The sequence below is a fragment of the Acomys minous genome, assembly GCF_964271855.1.
Source record: "Acomys minous genome assembly, chromosome: 1".
NCBI classification, from domain to species: domain Eukaryota; kingdom Metazoa; phylum Chordata; class Mammalia; order Rodentia; family Muridae; genus Acomys; species Acomys minous.
Window position 1 is genome coordinate 26480293 of NC_140483.1, and position 12511 is coordinate 26492803.

The window sequence follows — 12511 nt, forward strand, 5'->3', positions numbered from 1 at the left end:
ATCCATAGTGGCTTCAGATAGCCCTGGATCTGAACCCTGGTTCTACCACTCACTTACACATTTTCCCCACGCCCTTCTTTGGGCTTCAGTGTGCTTCTGGGCCATATGACTTACAATGCTGTCTCACACCTGATGAGGCAAAGATGGTTCTGTTGAACCGCTGTTTTCATTTTCTCCCCCTAGCTGTTTGTCAGTCTAAACCTTGCTGTGAACAAGAGCTGGCTGAGGACGGTTACTGGTGAGGGAGCTGGAAGGGCAAAGAGTTCTGACTCAGGTGCTCTGGAGCTTTCCGGGGTCTCTTCCTAAGACCTTGGTCTAATTAAGCATCAGATCCTGACTGGCTGAATGAAGCAGGCAGCTGGGAGGCGAGAACTCTCGACGTACGCAATCTGGTTTAAACCTTTTGTCTCCCAAGTTTCCTCGGCAAGGACAAAAGCAAGCAATCAGACAATATCCAAAACATTCAACATTCGTTCATCCATCCATCCATCCATCCATCCATCCATCCATCCATCTGTCCATCTATCTGCCCCCCCAACTCCATCCATCTACCCATCCATCCATTTGTTTATTCAACTCTTCTGAGGCAACTCATCACAGTCATTAGAACTGTTTCTTTTCCCACTACTTAGTTCCTAATGCTAGACAATGCCACCAGAACACACCCCCACCCCCTTTTCCTATCTCATTATTTTATTCTGAGGAAAACAATGGTGGCACCTACTTCAGAGGCAGTGCATATATAGAGCTTGGCACTAGTTAAGCGTTCAACAAATAGCTTTGTAATCCTTAAGTTGGGTAAGTTGTTTATGGTTGCATAGGGTGACATGTTAAGTGCATACCTGTCAATCAAAGTGTACAGGCGTCCACATAAAACACTGGCTCCCTGGTTCCAAAGACAAAGAAAACATCCTCAGGAGGAACTTTAGGTTTAGTCTGGTGCCACAAATCTCGCATCATCTCTAAACAACGTGAACACGGCTCATGGAAATTTGGGAGAGTTGGGACATTCAAAGCAATCACTTCTTGAATTGATTTTCCCAGCTCTGCTAGGGAGACCGCCATTTTGGAATGGTGGCTCATGGGATGACTTTCGTGGCAGAAAAAGAATGAGCAAGTCTGATCCGGTTTCCTGACAGAACCAGCGTTTCTGATCCTCTTGAAGTCTCTCCCTTCTCATGTATTCCAGTTCCTGACACACACACACCCCATCCCCCCATCCCCGCCATGGCGGAGGGCGAGGCTGATTTACCTGTTTCTGGTAGCCCTCAGCCTTGCTGAAGCCGGTTCCCTGCACCACTCATTCCCTGGCAGCCCTGGCCTGTCTGCCCCTTCGGAAAGCTGCTGTGACTGCTGACTGAAGATGTCGATTCGCTGGTTCCCATTAGCAGACCTCTGACGGCCTCTGAGTGCCTTGGCCTGACACAGGCTTACAAGCCAGCTGGGAAAGGTCAGGCCCCAGGAGTTCTAACCCACGGAAGCTTGAGAGACAGGACTGACACAGTCAACCCCACTCATGGACCATTAGACCAGCAGACAGCCTTATTTACTTTGTTTTTATCTGACAGCCTGGAATTTCTCTTTGCATTTGCTGAACACGTTTAGATGGCCCTGTCTTTTCCTCTCTGGCTTTCAGAGGCTGTAAATGATGTCCCTAAACATGCTCCGAACAAGCATCGCACATACACATAGGCCTGAGGTTAGTGTTTCCCAAGCCCAAGTCCTGCGTACTTGTGGGAGGGAGGAGGACACTGGGGAAGGGAGTGGGGGACCACGCCATCTGGCCCGATTCCACCAGCACTTGCCAAGATGACATTGAAGACATTATTGAATCTCACTGAGCCTCTACTTGTTTCTCCAAAAAACGGTATAACTGTTTGTCTTAAAATCAGCTTCACAATTATTGTTAGATTAACTATGAGACATCCCCTTACAGAGAGATGAAATTGTGGAAAGGGCTTGGAAAAAATGAAGAATATTAAAAATAGTTTGTAGTTTGGGATATAAAGGATTTCATATGTTGGCTTTTGTCTTCTCTAAAATGGAAAACCGGTGACTTTCTTGAGTGTGAGCAGCATGGCTGTGCCCCCGTCTCTTTTCATGGGGGTATACGTCAGCTTCTTAAGGAAGATGACACCATCACTAAGGGAGGGCTCCAGGTCTGGGAATGGCGGGGGGCCCTGAGGATGTGGCTAAGCGTCAAGGGATCAGGTTCAGGAAGTCAAAGCAGGGTCCCAAATGCTGCCTAGCACTGCTGGGAAGGTGAGGTTTTGGCCGACTAGGGGGTGTCTCCCTCACTCTCCTCTCAGCATGGATGGAAAACATGGCCTTGGAGGTACAGGTTGAGTTTCTCCCCTCTCTTCTAGACCTGGGGAGTACTGTTAGGCAGCTGCCGTGTGTGATCTCAAAGGTCTAACCGATTCGCTGCCAAGGGAGGTCAGAGAACCAGAACCTCAACTTTCCAAGGCTTATCTGGAGTGGCTGACTAGAAATACAGACTGATAAGCTCTGTATCAACCGAACTAACACTGTACACACCACACCACAGTTTGGAATGCCTCTTCACAGCCTTCAGCTGTTGATTCCTAACTCTCGACATGGTTGCTCATTTATGTACAAGCAGATTAGACACTGAATTTTGAGGAGCCTGCCAAAGGTCTCAGTGCTGGCATTGGAAAGTGGGTCTTCTGACTCGAGCTCTGTGCTGGAGAGCCAGCAGCTGGATCTTAAACTGGCGCAGTGGTGAATAGTTCCAACTGGTGTGCCTCCCGGAACTTAATTAGAAGCAGGGTCCACCCACTAGCACTGGTCTGATGGGCCTTCATGAAAGGACTAGCACAAGCATTGTAGAGCCAGAAACACATCTGGATGTCTAAAGGTAGAACCACTAGAAAGCATCCTCTCCCCCAACTCTGCTTCCCAGTCATCCACAGGGCCACAGGGGAGCTGCAAGGGTGTAGGCACAGGGCTAAAACCTGCAGGCCAGCCACTGTGAGCTGGTGACAGAGATGGTGCCTCTGTTCCCAGGAAACATGGGCATGGACGGAGCCCCTTCCCTGCCATCTTACCCTCTTACCCTCCTACAACGATGTGGTTCTCACTGTTAAGCACAACTGTCTCTCTGGGAGGCGGGTGAGGGTGAGATGGAGACTCGAAGAGGTTGGCTTCCACACTCTCTGAACTCAATTCCAAAGAACTGAGGAAATGTACAAACCAGTGAAAAACAACAAGACTAAATTCATTATCGTTATTTAGCATAGCAAGTCTGGAAAGCCTCCTTCCTGGAAGGCAAAGTGGTCCATTAGAAATGGAGGGGCCAGGGAACACAGGCTTGCTTCCTGGTTGGGCCTTTTGCTGGCTATGAGGCCTCAGGGAGGTTGCTAAGCCTTCCTGGATCTTGTACTGGGAAACCCTCCCTTTCTGGGGTAAGATTTCCATGAGGCTACACATGGAAGGGGTTCAGCATTGTGGCACATACACAGGCCTCTAACACGCAGAACCTTTGCTATTTTATGTTTATGTTTTGTGTCATGTTTTGTGAGAAGCAGGCATTCTCCCCGCACGTTATTACCTGTTTTGTACTGAAATCCGCGACAACTACAGACCCAGTCCCTAAACATCCTGTTGACTTGAACCTGTCAGAAGGAGAGGCAATGCACCCGACAACACCTCTGTGGGTGCTTACCTCACATCCTGGGTAGCTCTGCTGTTGGGAGCTCAGGCGCCAGCCCCTCCCTTCCAGAGACTCTCAGCTCTGCCCCTAAGTATTCACCAGAATGATCTTCTGCTTATTACCTATTGTTCTCTCTTCTTAAAGGGATCCCTAACAATCAACCCCTCAACTGTAGCCACTTCCTGCTTAGTGTTAACATAACAGAAACAATGACTTCCACCATCCCTGGCAACTTTTCTTAATGCAACAAGGTAGACAGGAGAAGAAGGCTAGAAGGACTAACTCTGAAACCTCCCAGGACCTGCCCCCAAAAGACATCATGTACTCCTACAGCCTAGTGGAAGGTCACTTGTAGCCTGCAGTCCAGTGCCCTCAAATTACCCTGTCCCAGCTTCCCCTGCTCCCTACCATGCCCACACAGCCACAGACCAGCACTCAGGCACAAGGCACATCTTGCTTCCTTCTTTCTCCCTTTCCCCCTAGCCATGTGTATGCTCTCTATCCCTCTGAGAGTTGCGCTTTATCTCCTGGGAGCTTAATGCTTGGCTGATAAAACCAGTTAATCCTCTGCTGCTCCTCTTTTGCAGAGATGGAGGAGATTAGAGGAAAAGGGTTAGCCCATCTCCCCTTCAAGGGCACTCAGGACACGCAGCAATGGAACTGGATCTTGTTTCCCACCTGATGCTCTTGTCTAGGGTCTCCTGTGTTTCGTGACCCTCCCAACAAGGCAGCAATGGGAAGAGATCATGGGTCATGGCCCAGCAGTGTGGAGACTCACTAGATTCCTTGAAGAAATGGCTGATCTGATTCTGAGGAGCAAAATGCTGAAGGAAGGCATGCCTATCAGTGAGGGCCACCCTCTAAACCACCCTATACACACAGCAGCAAACACCCTGACACAACAAGGTGAGCGCGAGACAAGGGGACACAACTCACCAGGGAAAGACCTTGATGTATTCATTTCCATAAACCCTGGGATTTACAGAGTGACTGGTACAGGTGGAGCAGTGGCTACGGGGGTTTCCACACCATGGTTCCTTGGGTGGGCACCAAGTGCCACTTTATAGCAGGTAGGTGACAGGAAAGTGAGGCTTCAGCATTTGATGGACAGAACACCGAGGGGAGATGGAGGAGGTAAGAGATACAAGCCACACACCAAGAAACAAGCCATCCAGTGAAGTCTAGCAGAACAAAATGGACACAAAAGCACAGGAGAGTTAGGCTGTGTGTTAGTGCTAAGTATCTGCTGGGGCGACAGGAGTTTTGTGGACAAGGCTGAGGGGTCATGTGAAAAGCTGATTTTGAAGAGTCATGATCTGTTGAAGGGGACACTAGTGATTTAAAGTGATACAAATGGCTCATGTATTTAACAATGTCACCTGTTTACTGAATGTCTTCTATGGGCTAAGCAGTGTTTATGGAGGACACAACAGATATAATATCTATTTTCACGACACATGTAGGATGGTAAGTGAACTGCGTGCGTGTGTGTGTGTGCGCGCGCACGCACACACACACACACACACACACACACACACACACACGACTGTAAGTATAGAAACAGGGCATTATGGGAGAGCAAAAGTGGAGAAGCCCATTGAAACCGTGAAGTCAATGGTGACCTCTGAGGGGCAGTTGAGACTTGAATTAGGTAGAGCAGAGCAGGCAGGAGGAACTTGTCAGACAGAGGCCAGCCTGGGGTGAGGCTGAGCTAGATAAAGTCAGCTCCACCAAAGACCTGGGGACAGCTGACATGACTTAAGAACAGAAATCCAGAGTGGGGAATGTTTTATACATTATATACCCACTGTGATGAGACAGTGCCAAAAAGTTTAAGCAGGAAAATGATGACATCCGTATTTATAACGTACCGCTTGGCCTGCTGTGTGGGAGGAGACTGAAGGGAGGTGCAAGGATGGAGCTGGTCAGTTCAGGTAAGAAAGCACAAGATGGCAGCCGTGAGTGAATACACAGAGGGAAAGGGTGGCATCACGGATGTGCAGAGGGGCTCAGTAGGTCTGATGATAGGCCGTAAGTGTGGAGGAAAGTCTAAAATAATGATACTGAGATGTCTTAGCCTGTGTGACTCAGGGAGTAGAGGTATTCTGTATTGAGACTGGGGGAGAACTCTGGATTGGGGGGATGTTTCGGTGGAGACCAAACATTTCTGAGAGAAGCTGGGCGTGGCACAGTCCTGGAACCCCAGTGTGCAGGAAGTCCAAGCAGGACTGCCATGAATTCCAGGCCACCTTCAGCCTCATCGTGAGCGCCAGACCATAAAGGGCTACATGGTGCAGTCTTATTCAAGTGACTACACAACAGCAACACCAAGAGAAATAAACAGAAAATGATTTACGGTGTAGAAATCTTAAGCTGGAGATACCTTTCCATCAGTCAAGCAGAACTGCATACCAGAGGGAGGGACAGAGGGAGGGAGGGAGGGGAGAGAGAGAGAGAGAGAGAGAGAGAGAGAGAGAATGTTCCGCTATTGAGATGGATAGAATTACCTAGAGAAGTGCAGAATGAGAAGAAAAATATGTATTTTGAACAATATAAACTCTATTTATAAGGTAAAAGAGAGACAGGAACATCTGGGAGGAGCACGGAAGCTAAACGGTAAGAGTAGTTAGCCATGACAGAGAGCTGCCAGTCATAAAATGTGGCCTATTGAAAAGGTGAGCGCCCTTCAAAAGCAGGTCTCCCGGGGTTAGCAACGTGGAAGTTACACATTCAAAATGAGTAGGTTTCTCAATGGGCAGGGAGCAGCTTGGATGGGAAGGGACAGGTCTCCAGATTGGCAGGTCTGAGCTGGTCATGGAAGAATCCCTTTACAGCCCTAGAGGACAACAAGCAGTTAGAGAGGCTCACCACCCGTAGCCTTTCCCCTGGTCTCAGCGTCGTCTCCTCACTCATTCCTGGCAAGAGAGCTCCATTCTTGTTCAAACCCCACCCAAGAAATCTCTGGGGTTTTGGATTGAGCATTCAGGGCTGTTCTCCTGCCTCTCTTCCGTATACCCAAGAGAGGCACAGAGAGACTCCTAATACCCTCTGATCCTGAAGGGCCGGCCTTCCCCTTTCCTTTTCTAGACTGTTCTATGATGCTTCCCAATAGGCCCTGACCCACCTGCTCGGCCACTGTTCTCTGTATCCACTCCACCACAGCCTAGTCCTTGTCCTTTGAAATGATTTCACTTCCTCTCCCACAAACCTCCTGGTCTTTCTGTTTTGGAACTGATCCCCTCTCCGCTGTGGTGGATGTTCCCCATGTGGTAGAGAGCAACTCCAGAAGTACCTCCAGAAAACCCTTCCGGGCTCCTTGTCTCCAGGCATGCCACAAACCCCACTGTTTCCTTTGTGTGTCAGGACACTTGGTAAATCTGTGTCCATCGTAGGCTGACTGAGAAGCCAGGGGAGGAAGCTGACTTTGAACAGCTGAAGACTGCTTTAACCAGATTCACCAGACCCAAGTTAGAAACAAATAGGTGATGCCAAGTATTCACCAGCCTGACTCTTCACAGTCATGTGGGGAAATGCTAAGTCACTGGAGTTCAAGTTCAAACCACACCATCAGGGCCATCAACTATTTTAAAGACTCCTTTAGAAGCCTACCCCTTTAAAATGGAAGTGAAATCCACTTTGGGATTCCATTCCACTCCAATCAGAATGGCTATCATCAAGAAAAAAAAAAAAAAAAAAAAAAAAAGAAAGAAAGAAAAAAAAACCAATAAATGCTGGTAAAGATGTGGGGAAAGAGGAACACTGATTCAGTAAACCTGATATGTCCATTATGGAAATCAGTATGGAGGTGTCTAAGAGGACTTAAAATAGAACTACCATACCATACCATACCACATCATACCACACTATACCATACCACACCTCACCACATCATACCACACTATACCATACCACACCATACCATACCGCACCATACCATACCACACCATACCACACTTTACCATACCACACTGCACCATAGCACACCGCACCATACCATACTACACCATACCATACCGCACCATACCATACCACACTTTACCATACCACACTTTACCATAGCACACCGCACCATAGCACACCACAGAACTACCATATCACTCCTAGGCATACACCCAAAGGATTCTATATCCAAACACAGAAATATCTGCACATCTATATTGCTAGATTATTCACAACAAGAAGGAAACTGAACTATCCAGGAGCCTATCAATAGAAGAGTGGAGAACGCAGATGTGGCACACCCCTGCTTCCCCTGGAATTTTACTTAACCATAAAGAGAAATCAACTTTATAAAATCTGCAAGAAAATAGACGGATACACAAAGTATCATATTAAATTAAGATGGCCTAGACTCAGAAAGACAAAAATGTAACACACACACACACACACACACACACACACACACACAGAGGGATGCACATGCACACAACCCCCTCCCCCTACCAATCTCATGTTCTCTCCTATGTAGATTCTAACTTTTGGTGTTTGTATGTATGTAAATGTGTGTGCGTGTGTGTGTGTGTGTGTGTGTGTGTGTGTGTGTGTGAGAGAGAGAGAGAGAGAGAGAGAGAGAGAGAGAGAGAGAGAGAGAGAGAGAGCGCCAGTATAGACTATGAAACTAGGTAGGAGACCACAAGAGAGGAACAAGAGCTATTGAGAAAGAGGCGAGAGGTCAAAAGGTCACATGTGACATGAAAGTAAAAAGGAGGCTACTGGGGCGCTGGACACAGAAGGAAAGGGGACTAGGGGTGAGGGGTGGGGTGAAGAGAAACAACAGCAAAAAACAAAACCAAAACCAAAAAAGTCTTCAAAAATGCTATAATGAAACCTAGTCACCTAATTCTTGTATGCTACCCAATCCCACCCCACCCCACCCCCTTTGAGGAGACCGAACATTTTAAGCCACTGTTGTCTTTCAATCCTGGAACTAGCAGCTTCTTGCTGTTTTGGTTGTAGACTTGGTCTTTGTACAATTCTTTCCAAAATACTGAAGAGGCGCCCTCCTATCCCCCCCTTCTGTGCCAGAACACCGCACAGGAATGAGCAAGCAGTCTGCAGTGTCTCTGCCACTCGGGCTACACACTCATGTCCAGGCTACAGCAGACTGGACAACCAACAGCCTGTGGCTACTTCCCTGCGATGTGAGTTCCCATTACAAAGTTTACATTGGCAAAGTTTTCAGGGCATAAATATTCTGTAGAAACTAGTTCAGGAAAACCTAGGCTCCAAAGTAGCCCTAAACACATAGCAATTATTACAACCACAAAGAGATCGGTAGACTCTGGATACAGATCTATAATAATGCAATTTATGATTTCTTGGGGACTGTTCTTGCCTCCCTGCACCAACAACACAGAAGCCAGCAATCTTAAAATACTGGAAGTAGCCGCTAAATGAAACAAGATCTTTCCAAACCTCAAATGCAATAATCCAGCGGGGGTAGGTAGGTCAGGGGAGTATATTGATAGGAATTCACGCCTGTGAAAATTGGTTCCAAGGTGGACACACCCTCCCCTGGAGACAAGGAAATTCCACTATCATGTCTGTGTATAGCCCAACCTGATTTCCTTGGCAGAATACGTTTTATGGAAGGAATTGGTTTATATATATGCTTTGTATTTGCTGATTTACGAGGGACATGAGGCCACAGAGGGCTCCCCTGTGTAGTTTTGGGAAATATGGGGGTGGGGGGCTGCTCCAGCCCAGTCCCTCAAGTCTCCCTTTATTAGGGGATTCAGGCTTTGTGACTACCCCATCAAGGTTAACCACCCCCTGCCCCAACACAGGTCATGAGACAGATGTCCTCCCCCTGCCAGGCTTTCTTTTACTTGGCTGGAAAGAATGAGTTTTCAAAAAGCCCCAAACAAAACAAACAGCTCTAAAACTCACGTGTTAAAATATAATCACTCTTTTTCAGGTTGTGTCTCTTTAGATGGCATGATTCACTCAAAATAATATTTCCCCCATTTCTCTCATTTCCAGAAAGACAAGAACACATTGTGCACGGGGGCATATTGCAAAGCAGGGTTCACATTTCTTCACCATCAACCAGATCTCTCTACTAAGCTTTTTTTATGCTTAAAGAGCAAAGCGCAAACTCTAGGAGGGAAAGGAAACAAAACGATCTGTCAAAATTCCTTTATCACCTATGACTAGTGTTAACTTACATGCTCCCAGAGTGCAAGAAAAAGCCCCAAAACTGCTGCTAAAAAGATGGTTTGACCTTTTAAAATGAGAACTCCCCCATCCCATATCCATATTAAATAGGTAAATTTTGGGAGCGCCACAGTTTTAGATTAAGAAATGAGGTTGAATTTCCAGAAAAGGGGTTTCCCTATAGGCTACAAGCTAATTAGGGTGTTCTAATAGTAGGTAGAATGTAGGCCCCAAATCTCCCAGCCAAATGTAGTCGCCAAATGCACGGAGTTTAGTTAGGAAAAAGAACGGAGAGCAGATGAAAATTCAGTAAATAAAAAAGTCCAGAACGCGACCTCTCAAAGGCTGCGGTTCCAGGGCAGGATGTCCGCCCCTGGCGGCGGAGCCCTGGCGATCTAGGTGCGCCGCAGCTGCCAAAGCCTCAGCGCGCACCAACCGGGGCTGCTGAAGGAAGTTGGAGAGCTCCCAGCTAGCCGACTGAATTCGGTGGTGGGCGCCTGGGAATCCCTTCCAGCGCTGCAATTAGGAAAGTTTTGAAAAGTAAAGACCCCGTACAGACAAGGGACTCATCTTTTCCTTGAGCTTAAGAAACACCTCGTGCCGCACCAGCCGGCTGCTAACACAAGGCCACCAGTTCCGCCTGGCCCGGGAGCATCCTGTCTGTGCCTTCCAGCTACCTCCCCACCGCCCCACAACGGGCGCATAGGCAGAGGCGCTCTGCTGGGCTGGAGGTTCCAGACAGAGATGCCGCTAGGCTCCCTGGCCTTTGGGGGGGTGCGGGGTGGGCAAAGGCAGAACCTCTAACTCCCACTCCGACGCCCTGGACCTTCTCTTCCGAGCCGGCTTGGTTTTCTCCAAAGGACGCACGACACAGCCCATGCGCCCCGGGCACTCCACTCCTCTCCTCAAACTCTTCCAGGGGAGAACCACAAACAGACTGCGCCCCAAAACTCCCATGACACTCGCCCACCACCCCCATCTTTGCCTCTCGAACCCTCCCAGTAGCGTTCTTCCTGCCCCTCACAATCCTCCTCGCCTTTCTGAGGAAGTCAGAAGCAAAGCACAAGAAAATGCCTTCGCTAGGAGCCTCCCGTCACCCGCCCTGTCACTGAAACAAAAGCGCAGGGAGGAGGGAGGTGGGTGGGGAGGCAGGAGGAAGGTTTAGAAAGAGATGGGGACAACGGTAAGAAGGGGCTGGGGAGGGGGTCGGGACGAAGAGCGGGGAGAGGGGCCAGGACCCCTCTCCCGCGTCGCGTGGCGTGGCCGGTCGCTTACATGCCCAGGTCGCTGTAGGTGTTGAAGAACTCCATCTGGTTGCACGCCTGGATCCAGCCCACCACCCAGGTCTCGTGGCGGGGGATGGGGGGCATGACCACACGGGCCGAGGCTTTGAAGTAAGGGGTCTTGTAGCGCAGGACGATGGGCGAGGTCTCCTCGATGCGCGTGGGGCACTGGTCGATGGTGGCGCACACATCGTACACCACGATGTTCTCGCGCCGGATCCGCGCCTTGCAGGTGATGCTTTGGATACAGCCCATCCTGCCGCCCGGCGCCGGCGCGGCGCGGCGTGGGGCAGCGCGGGGGCCCGGCGCGGGCAGCCGCGAGCGCCCGTCACGCCGGCATGGCGACGCGCCGCTCGCTCCCGGTCCAGTTCAGCTAGCTCCTAAGAGCAAGGAGCCGCCGCCGCGGGGCATCCTCCGGGGAAGCCCCCTCCCCTTTCCGCGCACTGGGTCGCGGCTGCCCCGACGCCCGCCCACGCCCGCCTCCTCGCTCCAGCAAGGGCGCGCGGAGCGTGCGCTCCTAGGAGGCGGCGGGCGCTCTCGCCGGCTCCCGCGCCCCGGCGGAGGGCAGGGAGGGGAGCGGCGCTGCGAGGAGTGGTGCCCACCCCGGGCCGGAGACCCCCGCCCTTCGCCGGAGAGGAGGAGGCTGTGGCGGCGGCATGGAGCTGCGGGAGGGTATCGGCGGCAGCGCCCGGTCTGTCTGTTTCCGCGGCGGCGGCGGCGGTGGCGGCGGCGGCAGCAGCAGCCGCTGCCGCCGCTGCATGAACCTCTGCACCGCGGCTGCCCCCCGCGTGCAGCGCACCCAGCGGCGGGCGAGCGGGCGGCCCGAGCGGCAGGCGGCGGCGGAGACCGAGCTCCCGCCCGCCCCGCCCCGCCCCGGAGCCGGACAGCGCCCACACTCCTGTGCCTGGCCGCGGGGGCGTGGGGGCGGGGGGCGTCAGGGGCCGTGGCCCCGGAGTGGAGAGCCCAGCGGGTTAGGGCTGCGGGGGACGTGCTCCGCGGAAGAGACTGGCTGTACGCCATGAGTTTGTCCCTCTTCGGTTGCCGTCCGGGTGTGTGTGTGTGTCGGGGGGTGGGAGGGTGGTGTTCAAGGGTGGGGGTGTTTAAAGGGCCGCTAGCTCTCGGGCGGGGCCCGGCACGTGGGGTTGGGCGGGGCCGGCACCCTGGTTAGGTAGCGCCCCGCGGATGATAGTGGGGTGCAGACGCGGGACCCTGCTTGTTGGGTGGGTGGGGCCGAGAGGGCGGGGCTCTGTTCACAGTCCTGTGAAAACCACAGCAGGGTTGGGGCTTTATCTGAGATTTATCTTTATTTGTGATACAGTTTGTTGGAGTTGGGTGTGACCTCCTCTGGCAACCTACACTGAGAAAGGCTGAAGTGTGGGTTCCCAGCAGTGGCACTAAA

General features: G+C 51.0%; 1 protein-coding gene across 1 annotated transcript in view; it reads right to left on the reverse strand.

The window, feature by feature from the left end:
- Nucleotides 1-11482, reverse strand: part of FAM78B (family with sequence similarity 78 member B) — a 79404-nt gene extending 67922 nt beyond the window's left edge. The window contains exon 1 of the mRNA XM_084774520.1: nucleotides 11105-11482. Within this exon, the coding sequence (XP_084630646.1) occupies nucleotides 11105-11367 (263 nt within the window). The 5' untranslated portion in view covers nucleotides 11368-11482. The remainder of the gene's footprint in view (nucleotides 1-11104) is intronic.
- Nucleotides 11483-12511: the final 1029 nt, after the last annotated feature.